The following is a 20740-nucleotide window of genomic DNA, read 5'->3' on the forward strand; positions in this document are numbered from 1 at the left end:
ACGGGAAGGAGCTCTTTAATTACCTCCCTGGTAACATCTTCGGCCTGGTCCCGGTACTGGGCACACATGTCAGGGATGATGACGGTTTTCAGCGTCTCAATGTCCTTCTCCCTCTGGGCAAGGATAGCCTTTGTGTTCTTGTGCTCCTTCGCCTCCGCCGAATGCAGAATCTTCCATCTCTCCTTCTGCCCAACCACGGCGTTATAGCCGCCCTCAAATTTGTCCCGCTCCTCCCGCAGCTTAGCGGCATCAGCCAATGCAGCCTAAACCTTGGTCCTCTTGGCTAGGACCGCCTTCTCAGCATCCTCTCTAAGCTTTCGCTCAGGGAGGAAGTCCTTTATGGCGGCCTGGAAGTCTTTCTTCGACTTCTCGGCCTCCTTCTTAGAAGCCGCAAGCTCGATCCTAAGCCGTTCGAGCACGGGGCCAGCTTGAGCCATGACCTCTTCCTGCTCCATAATATGATTGGCGGCTAGTTCAGTCCACTTCCCCAGCCTCTTGGACAACCTTCTGCCTTCCGCCACAAGCTGAGCGGGGGAAACCTTTTGGGATGAGGAGTCGACGGTGACATTTCTAACGCCCGCCTGCACAGGCTGCTTCTCCAATTGCCGTTCAGTGAGAACGACAGCTGACGGCGGCTGATCTACAAAAAACCCAGACAAAGCATCCATGTCAACATTCATTGACATGTCAGAGAGCCTGTCATCAGGAATGCCCAATGAACCCGCTAAATCCGAGCCATGGGTTAGATCCGTACCAGTCTTAGCCTTCTTGGGGCGAGGGCCTACTGGTCCCTTTCCTTTCCCGGCCTCGAATAAGCGTTAGCGGCGAGCTCGGCCTCTTTTCTCTTATTTGAAGGAGGAGGACCCTCCACAACGGTGACCTCCTCTTCAACATCGACGACCACCCGCTCCTTTTGGACTACGGGGATTGAAGATTGAGCTGGAGTTGACGCCGTTTGTCGCCAGAGCGTTGTCTTTGGTCTCCGACGCAAGACGTTACAAAGCAATCTGCGCTTGAGCCGCCGCCACATCCATTGCCTTCAATCTTTGCTCCATAAGTTCGTGAGGGGCGTCTGCGATCACGTGGCGCGGCCTTAGGATGCGGCTCAACAACTCTCCCGTTCTCGTCAAGTCCCAACCTCTCGAGGACGGAGAGGGCGGTTCCGGCCAAATCGGTCCGGAAAAGAAACGAAGCGGGAGTTAAGCAAAAGAAATAAACCAAGGCTCAAGTACGAAACATAAAAAGCAAAGATGGGCCTCATACCGACCCCACTTACCCTGGTTGAGGGTAGGTATGAGGTCGACGTGGCAAAGCGGCTCATCCTCGAAGAACGATCTGCGTCGGGGCATCCATCCCTTCGGCGTGCCATCCTTCTCGACCTCAAACAGCCTCATTGTCCGCTTTTCGTCCTCATTAAGATAGACCTTCAAGGCGTCCATCTTAAGCTTATTCCGGAGACATATCCGTCATGCTCCCCTTGATTCTCACACCGCAAAGTGACGCGACTCGAAAGGACCAAGGGCGGCGGATAGTCCTCCGGAACCTCGACGTATACCCACCGCCCCTTCCAGTCCTTGCAAGATGTCAAATTGGAAATGGTAACGTAACCCGCCTCGGTCTCAGTATCTTTGTACCACCCCGTGCCACCTAGGGTAGTCCGTCGAAGATGGTGGAGCGGCGGAAGAGGTTCACCGTTGGGGCCTCCCCTTTAAAAAGACATAACCATACAAAGCCAACAATCGTCCTGATGGCCAACGGATGCAGTTGGGCCACGGCGACATTCATGGCTTTAATGATGGCAGCAACGTATTCATTAAAAGGAAACCGGAGCCCATACTCCAGGTGTATGATGTACACGCCGTTACAACCCTCGGGAGGGCAGCAGACGGCCTGATCACCCTCAGGAACAATTATTCTATACCCCTCGCCGAAGGAGTAATGATCTTCAAAAAGGTCAGAACCGGAACAACTAGCGAACTTGTTCGTCCAAGCACGATCAGGATTGATCGAACAGGCGTCGCCGTGCCACGAGAAATGCGGCCTTTTTACGACAGAAGGTGTCGCCTCATCATCATCATCATCAATACCCTCCAAAAATCTCTCATCAATTCCAGGAGAAGGAGACTTGGGGCCCCCGAACCCTATCGGGGTGACAACCAGTGGCTCCTGCTCATCAGGATGCGACGGTTCGCCCCCCGGCGCAGAGGTACTAGGCATGGCATCAGCAAAAGACATAGTAGTAACAATTATTTAAACAAGTAAAAAGTTGGAAAAAATTTGTTTGTTTACCTTGGAAGAAAGTGTTACGCCGAATAACGCTTTGAAGACTAGAGAGAAATTTCTTCGAAAAAGCTAAGAAAGAGGAATTTTTTTGAGAAAACGAAGTTTTGATGGCCAAAATGAGGGGGTAACTGCTCTATTTATAGAGCAAAGCCTATGAGGCGGACCAATCAGGGCAAAGCCCATGAAACGTCCACCAATCAATGCCAAGCCACGTGTCAAGCATGCAGCCACGGAATGTCAATCGACATACAGTTACAAATCTTCTTCGACACGCTCCTTGGTATCTACTTGCCACCGGCCCGCTGATCAGCCAAGCTTGGCAGCACCGGCCGGGAGGGGCAATCAAAAGCACACGACACTCTCAACCTTGATCTCGGCCAGCGCCGCCATTTTCTTTTCCACATTTGATGTCCATTACACATCCATGTGGAGGGGATCTGATGCGGCTGAAACGAGTAACCAAGCCGAGGAAGAAGAAGCCGGGGAAGAAGTCCAACATGCGCAGAATACGCTCAACACTCATCGAAGGTCCATGCCACGGCATAGACTACGCTGGGGGCAAATTGATGGGGCATATTCTGCACCCGCTGACCGAGTCAACATATTGAGGAAGGTCAAAGCAAGTCAACGTATTAGGCAGCCTAACCGACTCAGCCAGTCGGCCTGTCACTTGGGTCTCGGTCTCGACATCTAGCCGGCCGAGAGACATATCCGCGTACTCACATCCAAGTCCCCTCGGCATGGAGTCAACCAGCTCACGCCCGCCATGGGTCACTCGTACGAGGGTAGAACGGTCTTTCCACCTGCTAGCCACTTGGCCACTTGGCCACTACGTGACAAAAGGTGAAAGCCTATAAATACTCCACTTCTCTCATTGAGAAAAGGATCCGAAAACTATCCCAAAACTCACTATTAATCTGGTATAAACTCCCTTATCTCTCTACAATATACTTTGCCAAGTAACACACAACTTAATCTCTTTAAGTTTACTGACTTGAGCGTCGGAGTGAGTTCGTTCGGTACCAAGCCGAGTCCTCAGTTTGTTCATTGTTGCAGGAGAGAGCGAAAGGAAGAGACAAGCAAAAGACGTCATTCTACAAGCTTACGTGGTCACAAATCCTGCTCCGGAATTACACCCGGAACATCTTCCACATTTTCTAAAACGGCAAATTCACAAAGATCTTCTACTTTCCTTATTTATCTATTTTTTGTGGTTATAGTATCTTGTGACCTCACATTTTCTCTCTTATTTTCATTTACTTCCACATATCATCCTCTCTCTAAATTCAACCAAAAAATAATTGTGGAAGAACATAGAGAATATGAGGTAACATATAAATGAGTAAAATAACTATAAACATGATTTAAACAAATTTTTGTTTCAGACGGCCATTTTCATCTGAAACCTTTAGACGGGCCATATGTGACCATTTTATAAATGAATGGCGTAATGTACTCCCTCCTATTCTAAATAACCCTCCTTATTCAAGGGAGGCACAAGAATTAAGGAAATGAGTATTATATGGTAAAATATTTGTGTGGGGGTAGGAGATTGGAGAGAGGGAAGGTATTGTGTGATTAAAATAAGTATTATTGTAGGGTAAGGTGATTAAAATAAGTATTATTGTGGGATAAGGTGATTAAAATAAGATAAAGTGTGAGTATTATGGGATATTGTTGTGGTGTGGGGTGAGGTGATTAAAATAAGTATAAAAAATTGTCAAATAAGAAAATAAAGAGAATATTGTGAATAGACGAAAAAAATAAAAAGGATTATTTAGAATAGAAGGGAGTACAAGAATTAGAGTTTAACCACTCCGCTACTATACAAGAATTAGAGTCCAAATCCAACTATTCCACTACTAAAAGTCTAAAACTATCTGCCGGATTATTTGTATAACTTTAAGAAAAAAAAAAAAAAAGTAAATAAATGAAAGAGAGAGAAAGAGCAGCTAACCAAATCAACTAAAACACGGAACTTATATTGCTTGCTTACCAATTTGCCCTTACCCACTTTATGAGGCATTGAAAAGTCAAGAGTGTATGTGTCCACAAGCAAACAAATCCAGTGTCTTGGTTGATACAATAAGTCTTGTTGAAGATGGGTCGGAGCAGGTGACGGGTAATGCCACTCATAAAACGGATACGGGGGACAAGGTGGGGCACCCCATGTGGTTCTCTCTCATCTATTTGGGTCATTTGTGAGAGGAAATGATATCCGTCACTCCAAAGTGACGGATACGTGCCGTCTTCAATGAGATTTTGTGTGGTTGATATAGGCCGCCTATTTATGCGAAGCCATATTTGACGTCTAATTCAATATCTAATCACATCCATCATAAATCATAATTGTGGGATTTTATTCATAAAATAAAAGCGAAAAGGGGAGTTACTTATCACAAATATTCTGTTTTGAGAATCATCATCTCCCTATAAGTTATTGACAGTAAAAATTGATAAGTTGCCATGCTTTATTTTCCGGATTAATTGCCCAATAATCTTATAATTTATAGCATTTTTCCATTCAAATATCTAAACTTTCCATTCTAATAATATTACCATAATAAAATATATTATCCGTGATAATTCACTATTTATAAGCAGCAGTTTGGATAATTTGTTAATTCTCCTGCTTCACCATTTCCTGCTTTTATCCAACTCTTGCCGATCAAGTTTATTATTGGCCAACATTTTTCACGTACGTTCCGGGTTAAGGTACGTTTGTAATTGCTATTTATATCGTGTATTGTATAATGGATAGTGAGTGTAATTTTAAAAAGCATCCGATTACATTCCAATTCGTTCTCGAATTGGATCATCTCAAAAACTGTCTATAGGTCACCTAATTTTTACTTATTTTTTTAATAACAATCTTATAATTCGATAACGTTCTAGTTATGATTTCACAATAAAAAGAAGCGTCACCAATTAATCTACGACTTGTAATTTTAATAATCTTTTTGCTTGTACCGAAAATTAGCAGGGATTAATATCATACATCTAAATCTGGCCCCACAAGGAAGAGTTTTACTCATCACCACGGCAAAACAACTCAAGGCCTTCTATTTCTTAGGTAATTCTATATATCCTTTACTTAATTCGAACTTGCAATATCGTGTTCCGAGTATTTCTATCTTAATTACTAGGCGAAGACCTCTTTTACTTCATAAGGTGTTACGTATCAATAATTTGACACTTTTAATCTAACTAGTTATCCTAAATCTTCACACGTAATTTCGTAAACATTAAAACTTTGGAGAGACGGTTTTTCAATAAGGTATTGAAACACGGGAGACCAGTTTTCCGTACTTTTTTGTTTGTATTTTGTGATCCTGTTGTGGTTGACTGTAACATATGAGTAGTAATTTCGTACTTATTTACATAATAAATGTACTCATTTTATCTTTAATCATAATTTATACCTATTTTATTAATACAACTTTTTTCTTAAAATTATAAAATAGTCTCTCAATAAATTTATTGAGAGACGACCGTTTCTCAGAAGACCTACTCGTGAGTAAATTATTTTACGCGTGCATTTTTTTTGGATTGATCCGATACCAAAATGGTAGAAAAAGACGGATAATTGATTAATTGAACATGTTAATTAATTACCTTATAAACATGAAAATTGCAGATTTAAGAAGTTAAAAGGAGAAGAATTAACAAGAGAAATGGAGTCAAGAGATACAAGCAGAAATATGAAGAAATTTTTACTAATATTAAATTGTGTGATATTAGCAACGGGTATAAGTTGTGGACCGTTAGTAATGAGATTATATTATTTGCATGGTGGCAAAAGTATATGGCTTTCTTCTTGGTTAGAAACCGGTGGTTGGCCTATTATGATCGTCCCTCTTCTTGTTGCTTACTTTCGACGACGGGCCGTTGACCGGGCTTCCAAGCTTGTTTATATTCGGCCCATGACGGCCCTCTTTGCTGCTCTCATTGGTATTCTTCTTCTATGCTTAACACTAATGCAAACGATTTCATGTTATTGAATTGCATCTGTTCGAATCGTTTATTTACCATTTTTATTCTTTTTAAAGCAGATTTTAATCATAAGTAAATAAATAAATGAAATAATTCAAATGAATGCTTCTTTCTTTAGTTCAAGACCAACTAAGTACTTTTTAGCCTTGTATGCTACTCGTATTTTACGACATTATAGGGGTTGTTTGGTTGCTTTTTAAATTCATGGGAATTGGAAAATCATGGGAAGTAGTTAAATGAAGTCTTGTTTGGTTGTCCAATTAATGGGAAATGGAACTTCCTATGGAACTTCAATTCCTACATGATGTAGGAAGTCTAGGTAAGTGGAAATTCCCACATGAATTGAAGTTCCCACATCCAACCAAACAACATTTATACAATTCACATGATTTTCAAGTTCATATGAATTTAATCTTCCCGGGAATTCTATCTTCGTATGTTGAACCAAACGACTCCTAGCTATAACAACCCTAATGACATCCCGACCCTAATAACATATAATTACAATAAATATCTTCAGAAACGGTTTCAAACTATTTATCTGGAACAAACTTATTTAATAGTTCGTCTTATTTTTAACGTGAGACCGCCTTATTTAACCAAATGTTCCACCAACCCTAAGAAAATGTTATCTAGCCAGCCTATTATACTGGTCGATTCATGCAAATCTTATAATAAGACAGTTTTGCATGAATCGACCAACATAACATAAAATTTGTTTTATATTCTAACATAAAATTGAAATCTCATGATCGGTATTATACTGGTCGATTCATGCAAATCTTATAATAAGACAGTCTTGCATGAATCGACCAGTATAACATAAAATTTGTTTTATATTCTAACATAAAATTGAAATCTCATGATCGGTTTTATATTCTAACATAAAATTGGCGACATGCAGGAATAGTAGCAGGAGCAGGAGATTACTGCTATGCATACGGAGTAAAACACATACCAGTCTCAACATCATCCCTAATATTAGCAACACAATTAGCATTCACAGCAGGATTTGCATTTATATTAGTAGGTCAAAAATTTACTGCATACTCAGTAAATGCAGTTGCACTTCTTACCTTTGGAGCAATAGTATTAGCACTTCATGTAAGCAGTGATAAACCAGAAGGTGAAACAAGTTTACAGTATTACAGTGGCTTCTTTTTAACCCTTGCTTCATCTGCATTTTTTGCTGTTATGCTTCCGTTGATCGAACTCGCTTACAAGAAGGCTAAACAGAGTATAAATTACTCTTTGGTTATGGAGTTTCAGCTGGTTTTATCCTTTTCTGCTACTCTTATGTGTACTCTTGGCATGTTTGCTAGTGGTGATTATAAGGTAAATAATCTTTTGTCTATATTAAAGTTTCATTTTTTTTGGTAATAGGGTTCATTATAGTAAAATTGTCTTACCATTTCATTTTACGCGTCTGAATTTAAGACAACACTTTAATCGTAAATTAAACAATTCATAATGTTTTTCGGATGATTAATGTTGGGGTTTATTATGGTCACAAAATTACTACTAGTCTCTCAAACTTCATATATCTTTTCATTTGACTTTTTTCAGTCTCCGAAACATCAGTTTAACTTTATATTTCTTTATTATTTATACGCTAGTTTTTTCTAGTCAGGATTTTTTTTCCTATAAAATACTCCGTAGTACATTTCTATGATGGATGTAAAATATTTTATAATCATGTTTTAATTTTTAATATTTTAACACTTATTTAAGGTCGGGTTTTTAGAATTTGATCTCAAAAAATAAAATGATGAAATTATTTTGAAGAGGGATTTGAGTTTTCATAATGTCGAAAGACAACCCCTAGACCATCACTTTTTTGAAATATATACCTTTGTGAAATACGTTTATATTTTTAGATCATTTTAAGGTCAAAATTTTGCGAATTTTGACCTTAAAATATCAAATGAGAAGCTCATTATAAAACGTATGATTGCAGACATATGCACAAGAACTACAAGACTACAAGCTTGGTACTACAATGTACTTTGTTGTAATGATATGTAACGCCATAATATGGCAATGTTTCTACTTGGGCGCGGCCGGAGTAATACACTATGGATCATCGTTACTATCCGGAGTTATAATAGCACTTGCACTTCCGATCACAGAAATTATGGCCGTCATTTTCTACCACGAAAACTTCCAAGTCGAGAAAGGTGTTTCTCTAATTCTTTCTCTTTGGGGTTTTCTCTCTTATTTTTACGGCGAAGTTACGGAGAACAAGAAACAAAGGATGAAGGAATTGAAGCACATTGATTCTATTGATGATGTGTCTTTGATTGTTAATTAGTCTTTCAATTGTGAAGATTTGCAATTCTAAATGTTTCTTTTTTTAAGGTTTAAGAATATTATCGTTTGAGGAATTTACTACCCAAAGTTAGGTTTATGTAAAGGTGCAAACATTTTTATCACAAAGACCCTCCATTGTTTTTGATGGGAGGATTATTTGCTGCTTAAGATTATTTTATGGTTTGATGCTACATCAATGTGGTTGTACTATTTTTATATCGCTAGTGTTGCAGTTTTGCAGATGTCAGCTAATATAACTGATCAGTCATGAGAGTAATATACTCATAAATCATAATATAACATGACATCTCTCTAAAAATTCCTCTCTAAAATTCCTAAAAATCGCCTAAAAATAGTCCTTGATTCTAACTTTCGGCCGGAAAACAGTAATCTTCCAACTGAAAAACCTTTCCTTGATACCCGGTTCCTAATGACCAGCCCTTCCCTCCTTTACCAAAGAAGTTTAAGCGAAAAACCGTTCATATTAGTGATTTCCTGAATTCAGATAACTTAACCCACATATAGGTGGGTAGCTTTATTCAATTGAATTGACCATGAATTCAGATAACTCATCGACTATGGCCATTGATATATACTTCTATCACCAACACTTGACAGAGTTAGCCAAGTCCAGTCGTTGAAAATGAAGTCACCCCAATGTCCTTCAAAGATAGGGCACAAGGTTTTCAAAATCTCACCTCAGATTTGGTCGACTCCTAAAATTATTTCAAACCCCTCCAAAGAAAATTCAAAACAATTTACCGGAAAATTTGTCTCATGTACCAAAACCGACTCCTATTTATACACCCTTGAACACACAATAATTCTCCAGAAGATAGGGACACGTCGTCATTAGCTAGTTCCCCCCCCCCCCCCCCCCCCACACACCTAGGGTCAACATACGATTCTTAGTACAAAATAATGTATGGCTCCCGAGTCAAATAAAACGAAACAAGGATGAGAATTAATAAGAAATGTACCAGAGACCACATGAGCATCCTCCTCAACGCTTTTCTTGTCCATGGCAAAGAGCTTGCCACTAGCCTTGGGCTCTCCTTGCATGCACCGTGCTTGCCGAGTTCGTTGGCCTAGCCCCCGAAGTGTTGCCTCCAATGTAGCTTGTTGCCCTTAATGGTGCTCCCTGGTTGAAGTTTCCACGGTTATTTAATTCCACCATCGTAGGTCGAGTTGGCATTCCTTTGGTTGCTCCATGTTCCCGAGTTCCGGTTGCTAGTTCCACTTTAAGAAGGGGTGGGGTAAGAATTACCTTGCCCAAACCTCCAGTTGGGCCTCTTTGGAGTGCTAGTCCACTCATTCCTCTTGTGGCCAAGGTCACCACAATTATAGCATCTCAAACCACCACCTTCACTAGCGGCTCTTCCTCCATAGCCGCCCGACATCCCAAAGCCACTCACTTGAGATCCTCCTGAATAAGATTTAGCTTGATTGTAGTTAAACCAGGTTTGCGGATAGGGAATGTGAGAGAAGAAATAGTATAGTGGGCCATGTTATGAACTTTGAAGAGGTTTATCTATTGTTACTATGAGGTTTGTAAGTAAATGAGTTTGTATATTATCTTATGTGGTATGAGAACAAACCTATTGAAGGTTCATCTATTGCTAATGCTCTTATTGATTGTTGTTTTACTTTAAGGTCCCTGACCCGAATGACCCGACCCGATAAGGTTGACTCAAGACCCAAAAATGACCCGAAGAGAAAGTGACCCAACCCGGAGTGACCCGACTTGGGTGACCCATAATGACTCGAAGTGATTGAATTAATGCAAAATCATCATCCGAAATGACCCGACCCAAAATGGCCCGATCCGAAGTGACCCGATAACAAAATGACCTAATTCGAAGTGGCCCGAACTGACCCAGCCCGATTGATCCATTTACCAATTCTCGGTCCTATGTTTTCGAACGGTATTATAAAAGCCCGATAAGTAGGCCATATTAACCCGAATTGTGTAAACAAACGGGTAAATACATTTTTTTTCCACATTCCCCGTTTCTCTCTTCCCAAATTCCCGCTAAACTTCCTTCACCCTCCGTTTCGCCGTCTCTTCCTTCTCTTTCTACCTGGTATCGTTTTCTTCTCTCTATCCTATTTTTTTTTTGCGAAATTTATTTATTTTAATTATGTAAATATGTACATTACTACATTTCCCCCAATTTGTTTCCAATAATTATCGTGTAAGACCGTCACTCATTTGTTAACAGTAATAAACGAGTGTCTCACCCGTAAAAAGTTCCGTCCTATACTATAAGACGGTCTTATTCTATACAGTTTATAATTGGTGATTTGATTCTTTCAATTTGCTGTTTAAATACTCTTCCGTCTTCATTGTGAGGGGTATTTTAATCAAAGGTAAATAAATGACCGAGACAGTGCCAATATAAGTTTATATCTAGGTGTTTGAATAGTAGATTTGCATGTATAAGAATGTTGTAGGTTTGATTGTTGATATTACTTGTAAGACAAAGTCTGATTTGATGTTGTTTAAGACGGCCTCTTTCGATGCGAGGTTGTTTATGTAGTGATGGTTATAATGACTATGTTGTGAACTTAAGACGGTTTTAAACAAGACTCGCTCTATTTGTAATTACCAAATTGTATTTTTAATTACATGTGAAATAAGAAAGAAAGTTTTGCTGTTAATTGTGAAAAATTTAGTGCTTTTGAGCTGTGTGATAGTTATGTAAATTAGGGTTTGATTGTTCGGAGATTTGATGTTTTTGAATTAGGGTTTTTGTAAGGGTTAAAATGGGGAACAGTGACACGGAAATGGTGGTGCGTAATGGTGCTGATGAAGAAGCTGAGCTTGATGAAGGTGATTCACCTTCAATGGGTGATGATTACAACCATGGAAGCCATGGCTTGAATGAAAATGGGAATGGAAATGTCAATGGTAATGGCAATGAGAAGATGATTGAGGAGAAGGTTCGGGTGGCTGAAGAAGAATCCGTTAATAAAGTTCAAAATGGTGGGAATTCTGTTGAACCAACTCCTGCTCGTATCTCGGGAAGGTTATTGGCTAGGTCTCTTCCTGGTGGACGTTCCGGGAGTGGTCGCAAAAGATTAAAGGTGCCTGTTAGGTTCTTTCTTCTCATAATAGAGTTAAATTTTGTGTTTGAGGATGGGATTGTGAATACGTTGGTAGTGGTGTTTGCTTTTGAGTTACTTGTTTGGAGGATAATTCCGACTTTTTGATTACTTGTAGACAATTGAGGATGACGAGGAGGCAGGAACTAAAGAAGAACAAGTTGAGTTTATGAAAGAATTGCAAGCGTTTTGCAAGGAGAGATACCTGGACTTTAGACCCCCCAAGTTCTATGGGGTTCCTCTGAACTTACTTAAGTATGGTACCACCCTTTAGGAGTTATGGTTTGATAATTTATTTTCTATTTTCCTTAAATTTCGATTATGAAATGATGCCTTCGAAGTGTTGAATGGTTGTTAACATTAGTTATTATCGTCCTCTCTTTTGTACTAGGTTATGGAGAGCTGTGGTTAAATTGGGTGGATATGATAGGGTATGATTTCTTGCACATTTATGTTGACTTTTGGTGGTGGATACTATAGTATTCCTCCATCGAGTTTATATTGTCCTCATTTACTTTTGAGTAGGTCTCCTGAGAGACTGTCTCTTAATAAGTTTTATTGAGAGACCATTATACAATTTTAAGAAAAAGTGGTACTAAAGGTAATAAAATAGGTACAAATCATGATTAATGATAAAATGGGTACATTTATTATGTAAATAGGTACGAAAGTACTATAATACGATCAACAACAAAAGGGGTACGAAATATAAATAAAAGGGTACGAAAGGTTGGTCTCTCAATAATTTAGTGAGAGACCGTCTCTCCAAAGTTTTAGTGTTTACTTTTTGGGTCATCTTACTATTTCTATACCGGGTAAAATAAAAAATGACACAATGACGAAGGTAATGTTATATCTTTACATGTAATTCTGCAGGTCAAGAGGTAGTAGGGATTTTTCATCAGCAGAACGTAAATATGATTTTTAATCAAATGGGGACAATCATAAATGGGATGGAGGGAATATGTCTTTATGTATGCTGTCTAGGTGCACTTGAGTGTTTTACGAGTTCTCTTTCTCTGAGTTGCTAGGTAACGTTTTACAAGCTTTGGCGGCAAATTGGAGAATCTTTCCATCCACCTAAGTAAGATACGACACCCATTCTCTTTACTCTTTATTTACGTTTCGTGAGATATCAGTGCATATTCTGTCAGCAGACACGTTGTAGTTGACATTTCAAATATTTTGATTAGTAATTTTATGCATCGGATTGAAATAATGGCTGTCATTCTTTTCAGAACTTGTACCACCATATCTTGGACGTTTCGAATTTTCTACGAAAAGGTAACACCTGCATTCTTAGTTTAAAGTTCTCTTTCAATGAAAACACTGGATTTTGCTTCAAATTATTTCTCCTACTGTCCTTACTCTTGTAGCTTTAAAGCACAAGGTTACTATAAAGCTTTCTGCTTGGCCGCTAAAACACACTTGATACAGATTTTTTTTTCTTTATTTTTGTTATTCACGTGCTTGTTCTTATTTTTGCTACGCTTTTAAATTATTAAATTTTCAATTTTCAAACCCTCAAGGTTGATTTGTTGGCTATTTTGTGCAGGCACTTTTGGAATATGAGAAACATAAAATAGAGATAGGTGAGGTTGAATTTCCAGATTCTCCTTCCGCCGAGCGTGCTTCTGCTGAAATTGAGGTAGGTCTTATTTATCTGAATGCTTCAGCTGTATGTATCATCGTGTTGAATCCATATTAGGTACTTTTATTTGCGTATATGTGATTATGTAGATGTTGCATAATAAGAGTTTTTGGCCTTAAGAGGCGTTTACCTTTTCGGTGACAAGAGTGTATATGTTGTATCATCGTTTTGATCACTTGACGGTACCTCTTCGGTGGCAAGAGTGTTTGGCCTTAGTTCCGCCTTCCGTCTTAGTCAGAAGAGCAAAATAAAATCTCAACAACGAGAACTTGATGTGCATGATGTGTACTTTTCTTTTTGTGTATTGTGTGAATGAATTATGTAATGGAAAGGTTAACAGCAAAACATTGCAGAACTTGATCTCTCAATCTTAAAATGAAAGAAAGTAATTCTCTTTTTCAAAGGGGACAAAGGAATGAAAAAAAAAAAATGCGTCACTCTCTGATGTGTAATATTATTGCACTCAATTACTTCTCTGATCTGAAGGGTTTTCTATAGGTTGTGAGTTTGTGACTGTTAGTGGACTGGTATATACTTCAGCATTTACTGTAGTCAGTAGGCTACTTGATATTGGCTGTATTATTTCGAGGTTGAATGCAGCTTCTAGATTATATTTGATCTTTTCCCTGCACATATATTCTGAGCCCAGACACAATTTTGATTTTTTTATATTCTTTCCTGACTCGTTTTCTTTGTGGGAGGTGCTATTTTCCTTTTTATCATCCCAAAGTTTCTTGAAAAATATGCTCGGTTAGGACATAGGAGTGCAGGAATTCTGTTGAGTACAAATAGACCTTCTCTTCATTATATTCCACTCGTACTGTTTCTGTTTAGGGAGGAGGAATTACTAGTTCAGGTAGGGTGAGGAGAGATGCAGCTACTCGTGCAATGCAGGGTTGGCATGCTCAACGAAAATCTGGTTATGGAGAAGTTGGGGAGCCAATAGGAAAGGTGCGTTTGATACGTAAAGAATATATATAACTATGATGGTCTGAGCCATCTCTCTTTCAATTTCAATTTCACGTTGCCGCTGGATGTTCCTAAAACCGTATATTATTTTGTCAGGACAAGAATCTCAGTTCTTCACATAAGCGTGAAAAGCATCTTAAAAACATTGGTATGTTGCTTTACATGTAGCATGCTATGTGCCTATATGTTTGCATTTTCTGAACATTTCCTGGTGTTCAGATGCTGACGTGTTTTCACAATCTACTATTTCAGGTGTAAAGCAAAGGAAACCAAGTAATTTCGAGCATGAAGAAGATGATATGCTAGCCGAAACAGAAAAACCGTTAAGATCTCATATTCCCTCTCTCTTCTATTTTATCTCTTCTCTCTAATCGCACCCTATCAGTCTATCTTAGCCTTGTAAGTAATGGACTATCTATTCATTCTTATTTCTGTTTCTCTAACGATCTTGTTTTCCTTTATTGATAGACTCGTGGCCACAATTATTGACGTTGGACCCCCTGCTGATTGGGTTAAAATCAATGTCCGAGAATGTGTGAGTTTCTAAGTTAATATTAGGTCATCAAGTTTACCCCTATCTTTTCTTATCTATCATAAAGATCATCATGACACTATGTTCCTGTTTTGTTATACAGAAGGATTGTTTTGAAGTTTATGCATTAATTCCTGGGCTTCTCCGTGAGGAGGTATTGTCCTTGATTCTTGAAGTAAATGTTTTTATGTTCCTTACATTCTCCTGGTTCGATGATCTGTTAAATAATCGTGCATTGTGAATATCGGTTAATGTCTTCATCTGCTCATTAGAAAGGTTTTGTGCTCATGTGGTTTTGTTAAGGCAATGCTTGTATTTATCGTGAATCGTGGGGACATTTCAATATGTGGGTTAGATATATGGTCAGAACCTTTTTTTTTTTTTTTTTTTACGGCCAATTAGGTTTACTTGTACACACTACACAGTACATGTACCGTGGAATGTATTGGAGTTTTTACTTGTACACAGTACATGTGCCAAGATAGACTGATAGGGAAGTGAATGAAATTGGGATGATCAATTAATCATGTAAACAAAAATTATAAAGATCAGCTGTTGTCATAGTAGTGGTACTGAGACCAGACTCAGTTCTTGTGGCATTAAATTACCTATGAAAGGTTTCATATAAACTCAGTTGGCATGCCAGTATAAAAGTTGATGTTTTTTGTCGTGTACTCCTAACTTCTATATGCTACTGAGCCATCGGCAGCTTGACTTGTCGTTTGTACACCTACTGTGTACATTTTGAGGGTTTCAACCCTTGACGTATTCTGCTTTCTTGACAGCTTCTTTCGTGTGATTATTTTCTCAATTCGATTATCTTATGGCTATGTGAACATGCTGTCATTGCTTGGAGTGTGCTCGATAAAAAGGTGTACTTCAATAATAAAAAGTTCAACACATATGTTCTGTAATGATTCAGGTCAGAGTACAGTCAGATGCTTCTGGACGTGTGGTCATTACTGGTATGCCTGAGCAACTAGACAATCCTTGGGGAATCACTCCTTTCAAGAAGGTATTTTCCAATAACACTGAGATTTTTTTTTTGGTATTATTGCCATAAGAACGATTTTTGACATTGACGTGTTTTGAAGCTGATAAGGGTGTATAATGCCCCGTGCTCTTGAATGCTTGAGATTATATGAGAAATGTTCGGGCCGGTTTAGTTTTGCTAGTCTGCAGGCCATAATTATATGAGAATTGTTGGTGCGATACAGACCATTAATTACCTTGGAATAAATAGAGAATATCGCCCATCTCCCTCCACATTTGTGCCCTAATCTGTTGCTAATGTTGTGCAGATTGTAAACTTGCCAGCAAGAATCGACACACTACATACATCGGCTGTTGTCAGCCTGCACGGCAGGCTCTTTGTCCGAGTCCCTTTTGCGCGGCACACCATCCAATAATTTTCCTTTCTCTAAAGTTGGAGGTACTAATCTCGAACAAAGAGTAGCTGACATGGTTTAGGCTAGGTTAGATCAATTCAGGGATATCTAGATGGTGGTTTCTTGTAGTGTATTTTCCCATTCCCTGAATATCTGTAGGTTTGTGGTAGTTTGAGTTTCATTTGTGTAAAAAATTCACATTTTATGTTACTAGAATTTGTTTGTACTGAAAAAAAAATGTTACTAGAAGTTGCACCATTATATTTCGGCCTCATTTTTTTCTCTCTAAAAGATCTACCACTTCTTAGCCATAGTCCTGCAGTCAGTACTCGGTCCACTACAATGGTTAAGAGACATTTTATACGGCTCAACCCAGGCACCCAGCTACTCCACTTACGAGTAGACCTGTACTCGGGCCGGGCTGGCCAAGGAGTGGGCTGGGCTCTCCTGATCAGACCCAGGCCAGGCCAAGGGGAGTGGCGGGCTTGGCCGGGCTCGCTTGACCCGGGCCAGGACTCGAGATGGGCCAAGTGCGGGCCGGGCCGGGCTGATGAGCCTTGCCATTTTATTTTTTATTTTTGCTAAAATGGCGGGCTAGACGGACTGGGCTGGAATTTCAGGACCCGGGCCAGCCAGGGTTAATGCCGGGCTAGGGCTGGGCTGGGTCAAGGCGTGCCTGGTCCGCACCGGGCCCGGTCAGCCCGTGCTGATGGCCAGCTCTACTTACGAGCACCCAATGCTTGATTGCTAAATTGGAAAAACTTATTAAATACGAGTAACTAACTCATTAGTTTACGATTATTTACCTAGCACAAATTCTTATTTACAACAAACCATTATTTTGGACGTTTTTTAATAGACTTGTTATTTACTCGAAGACTTTTGTAAAATCAAACCACTCACTAATTTATCTGAAAAAAGATACTGATAGTCCGTACTCCCGTAGTCTATAATAAAAAAATGGTTTTAAGTAATTGAATGGGACAATGAAGTATTTAGATCGACATTTATCTTTTAGGAAAAAAAACTAATCAAATAATTTTCTCTAGTGATGATCAATGTTCTTTATAATTTACAAATCAATGGCAGGATATATTTAATACAACTGATATACATACTAATATACTGCGTAATTAACTCGCTAATCACTAAGGAACTGCAGCTGAATAACTCTCCCAAGTGTACATCGCTGTTTCGAGCTAAGACATAATCCAAGTCTTCCCATTCTCCGAGCTCAAACTCATGAAGGAGAAAACTTCTTGGTTTGTCAGACTTCGCGACCATTCAACTCGTCTTGTTCTGTTTGCTCCGGGACCAAAGCACATATACTCTCCATAAAACGCGGTTCTGCACATAAACTCATATGATATGATGAATATTAAGAGACGGACTCATACAGTATGAGAATCGGATTGAATTTTACAATAAAAACTGTTTAATAACGAAATTTGATCTAGAGAAGCCTGTAAGAAATTACCTGTGGGTAGAAATTTTACCCCAATCATCCCAACCTTGAGGTAAAACCGCGCTAGACATGTAAGTTTGAGCGTAGACGACCCTCGAGTAAGGTCCCCATGGCCTTCCTAGTGTACAAGATTTGACACCAGTTATCTTGCATCCTACAAAATAGAATCCTGTGTTTTCCTCTGATGACTTCCTTTGTTGTGCTGTTATTGCTCCCTTCTTCTTTGATGTCGAATGCAAATGACATTTCTACAATTTTAACAAAATTATTACCACAAACAATCCCTATCTGCTTTCGACATACGAGGCTTTTTGTTAGACCAAACCTCCTCGACTATGCAGATGTCAACTAGCTTAGTTGGTAAAGTCATGAGATTTGTATTCATGACGTGGGTCCAAACCTCGTTAGCATCAAAATCGCCTCCCTTTACAAAAAAAGAATATTCTCTCGTGTACCCCTCAACTTTTTTCATTAACTTTGACTGTCAATAACTCTTGGCTACAAGTTCAGAATACGATAAACGTTTTTTCAAATTAACCGTCTTTAAGAGGCTTTCAGTTTGAAAAAGAATTCACCGACGTCTCAACTCATAGTCGGGAAGTATGGTCGGTCAAAGTTTATTCGTTAAAAAAGCTTTGACCAGCAATAACTACTGGCTACGAGTTCAAAAAGCGGTGATTTTTTTTTCAAATTCAAGGCCTTGATGAGATAATTGATTTGAAAAAAAAAAATTATCGTTTTCTGAACTCGTAACAGATAATTATTGTCGGTCAAAGTTTTTTTTTTTTGTGAAAAACGAGGGTTACACCTTAGAAAACGAAAAAGTTCAGGGGTAGGCGAGAGAATATCCAAAAAAAAAACCTCCTCGACTATAACTGACCTCTTCACCCGAACATGAAAAGTACAACCCAGACCCAAGTTGACTCGACAGATCAAATGACCCGACCTGAAACAACTCGACCTAGTTACATTTCACAAAAAAAAGCGAAGTTCATAGTATGTACCTGGAAAAGAGAATTAGCATTGCCACAAATGAAATCAGTAGCTCCTTCAATGTAACAATTGCTATAGAAATGCGTGCCGGTTTCATCCAGAAGTGTATCCTGGTATGACAGAATTCTACATGCACTGAACTCTGCTTTATCCCCTGCTACTCTCAATGCCACTGCCTTCCCCTTCGAACCAAACGTGTTCTGCACCATATATATACAGTTACACATAATGTCATCGTTTTTAACACGATATTTTTTGTTAAAAACCCGATACAATGTCAAAAAAAGCTGTGGGAAATGCACGCAGTGCTCTTGAACTTTGATATTTTGCCCGAAATACATCAACTTTTTTATCCAGAAATTTTAAGAGGCTATAACTCGTGTTTACGAGCTCAGAAAGTGACGATTTTTTTCAAATTAATTATCTTTTCGAGAACTATGACTTGAAAAAAAAAATTGTCGAGTTTGGAATTCGTGACCAAGAGATATGGTCACTCAAAGTTTGTTCGGTAAAAAAACTTTGACGTACAAAAACTCCTAGCCCGAGATCCAAATACGACAATTTTTTTTTTCAAATCGTAGTTCTCGGAAAGATAATCGATTTGAAAGAAAAAATTATCACTTTCTGAACTTGTAGACACGAGTTATAACCTCTTAAAGTTTTTTGGAACAAAAAATTGGGTATTTCGGGTAAAATTTGAAACTTCAAGAGCACAGCGTGCATTTTCCCAAAAAACTGTTCTATTTAAAGGGAACTGCAAAAACAATTTTTTAATAACGAGAATATGTTTAAAATTGAAACTCAGTAACACCCAATATCATCCTTACCTGAATAGTAAGATATCGACCGACAAAATCAGAAGCCAAGACAGTAAAAGTAGGAGATTTGATAATATCACCACTGTCATTCCAAGTAATTACAGTAGTTTCAGCATTTCTACCACTAAGTGTAATCAAAGGTTTATCAGCAGGTACAGTAATTTTCTCGTTGTAAATTCCTGGTTCAACCCTTATAAAAATAGGATGAACATTATTAGATGGAACGTCATTTATGGCATCTTGTATCTTCTTATAGTCCCCCTTACCGGACTTATCGACCGTTACAATCCGCTCCCTTGTCGACCTTTTTGTGGTTGTAGGTTGAGTATCCGCCCTAGGAGCCGCCATTGTACAAAGAGCAAACGTAAACAATATACTGAAAAAATGGTGTGGAATCCCCATTTTCATGAGTATATAAAATCAAAGTTAACTTAAAATGTAATCTAGTTATGAAGTATGGAAAATGGGATTGAGTGTATTTATATATAAGTGATGACTAATTAAAAATTAAAAATTAAAAAATTGCCCAAATACTTGTACAAGACGGTTTTATATAAATTTATCGTAAAACAGGATCTTTAATAACCACTTTTAACCGTTAATAGGGTTGTGTTTGGGTCTGTTTACACTTATATTAGTATAAAACCGCTTTACACAAGACTAATTCATGAAATTATGGGATGTATAAATTAAATAGTTGCGGTTGACAAGAAAAATGAGGAAAAAGTTAGAAGTAAAAGCATTATTTTAGTCAAGTAAATTGATGTATAGGGAGGTCAACGTGATTGAAATGCACGTTACCCACGTTTGTGTAAACGAGCCAAGTTAGGTTTGGTTTTTTAGCAACAAATTTTGTGTGCAAATGTTATCATAGCTTAATATTGCTTTAATTCTGTTGGTTAAAGAAAGTTGGTTTTATTGCATGGGTTGGTAGAATTTGGTTGTGATGGAAAACATGTTTTGTTGAATTTGTTATTCGAGAACTAATCTTGTTTTCGACTTTTTGAAACCGTTTTAACTGCTTAACGCGCCGAGAATTCGTTTGTTGTGACACTAAATGCTCAAAGTTACGGAGTGAGTATATATTACTCCCTCCTCGTCTGAGTGTTGGTTCCCTTTCTTTTGGGCACCAAAATTAAGGAAATGAATTGGACCACACAAAACACCCTACCCCACATGGAATTGAATTTTGACCACACAAAACTTACCAAAAAAGGAAAGAGGAACCAACAG

The 20740-nt window shown here is 38.7% G+C and overlaps 3 protein-coding genes across 4 annotated transcripts; 2 read left to right on the forward strand and 1 right to left on the reverse strand.

The window, feature by feature from the left end:
• Positions 1 to 4558: 4558 nt before the first annotated feature.
• LOC141586321 (purine permease 3-like) lies at positions 4559 to 8799 on the forward strand. Of its 2 annotated transcripts, none has more exons than XM_074407512.1 (5): positions 4559 to 4998; positions 5267 to 5356; positions 5921 to 6234; positions 7181 to 7611; positions 8234 to 8799. In XM_074407512.1, exons 3-5 carry the CDS (start codon positions 5958 to 5960, stop codon positions 8585 to 8587), a joined length of 1062 nt encoding a protein of 353 aa, XP_074263613.1. In that variant the 5' UTR covers positions 4559 to 4998; positions 5267 to 5356; positions 5921 to 5957; the 3' UTR covers positions 8588 to 8799. The 2 variants fall into 2 exon arrangements, with proteins under 2 accessions (XP_074263613.1, XP_074263614.1); XM_074407513.1 differs by having other exon boundaries at positions 4688 to 4998; positions 5264 to 5356.
• A 1755-nt stretch (positions 8800 to 10554) lies between these two features.
• On the forward strand, positions 10555 to 16502 carry LOC141586317 (AT-rich interactive domain-containing protein 5-like). Its single transcript, XM_074407502.1, has 14 exons — positions 10555 to 10670; positions 11334 to 11673; positions 11810 to 11946; positions 12083 to 12122; positions 12723 to 12775; positions 12930 to 12975; positions 13247 to 13339; positions 14177 to 14293; positions 14408 to 14459; positions 14564 to 14633; positions 14780 to 14846; positions 14947 to 14997; positions 15766 to 15858; positions 16145 to 16502. The coding sequence occupies exons 2-14, from the start codon at positions 11353 to 11355 to the stop codon at positions 16250 to 16252; spliced, it is 1248 nt and encodes a 415-aa protein (XP_074263603.1). The 5' UTR covers positions 10555 to 10670; positions 11334 to 11352; the 3' UTR covers positions 16253 to 16502.
• Positions 16503 to 17111: 609 nt separating this feature from the next.
• Positions 17112 to 19944, reverse strand: LOC141586323 (putative pectinesterase 11). Its single transcript, XM_074407515.1, has 4 exons — positions 19517 to 19944; positions 18701 to 18889; positions 17709 to 17944; positions 17112 to 17578 (listed from the first exon to the last, which is right to left on the reverse strand). Exons 1-4 carry the CDS (start codon positions 19913 to 19915, stop codon positions 17431 to 17433), a joined length of 972 nt encoding a protein of 323 aa, XP_074263616.1. The 5' UTR covers positions 19916 to 19944; the 3' UTR covers positions 17112 to 17430.
• Positions 19945 to 20740: the final 796 nt, after the last annotated feature.

This window comes from Silene latifolia, chromosome 6 (genome assembly GCF_048544455.1).
Source record: "Silene latifolia isolate original U9 population chromosome 6, ASM4854445v1, whole genome shotgun sequence".
NCBI lineage: Eukaryota > Viridiplantae > Streptophyta > Magnoliopsida > Caryophyllales > Caryophyllaceae > Silene > Silene latifolia.

What these genes read in the sequence shown, in the direction of transcription:
- LOC141586321 (XM_074407512.1), top strand. Translation starts at nt 5,958, where the DNA reads ATGGAGTCAAGAGATACAAGCAGAAATATGAAGAAATTTTTACTAATA. An exon ending in CCTCTTTGCTGCTCTCATTG is followed by an intron (nt 6,235 to 7,180) that starts GTATTCTTCTTC and finishes GGCGACATGCAG; the next exon opens with GAATAGTAGCAGGAGCAGGA. An exon ending in TTGCTAGTGGTGATTATAAG is followed by an intron (nt 7,612 to 8,233) that starts GTAAATAATCTT and finishes GTATGATTGCAG; the next exon opens with ACATATGCACAAGAACTACA.
- LOC141586317 (XM_074407502.1), top strand. Translation starts at nt 11,353, where the DNA reads ATGGGGAACAGTGACACGGAAATGGTGGTGCGTAATGGTGCTGATGAA. An exon ending in GTTCCTCTGAACTTACTTAA is followed by an intron (nt 11,947 to 12,082) that starts GTATGGTACCAC and finishes CTTTTGTACTAG; the next exon opens with GTTATGGAGAGCTGTGGTTA. An exon ending in GAATCACTCCTTTCAAGAAG is followed by an intron (nt 15,859 to 16,144) that starts GTATTTTCCAAT and finishes AATGTTGTGCAG; the next exon opens with ATTGTAAACTTGCCAGCAAG.
- LOC141586323 (XM_074407515.1), bottom strand. Translation starts at nt 19,915, where the DNA reads ATGAAAATGGGGATTCCACACCATTTTTTCAGTATATTGTTTACGTTT. An exon ending in GTCGATATCTTACTATTCAG is followed by an intron (nt 18,890 to 19,516) that starts GTAAGGATGATA and finishes TATATGGTGCAG; the next exon opens with AACACGTTTGGTTCGAAGGG. An exon ending in GGTAAAATTTCTACCCACAG is followed by an intron (nt 17,579 to 17,708) that starts GTAATTTCTTAC and finishes GTTTATGTGCAG; the next exon opens with AACCGCGTTTTATGGAGAGT.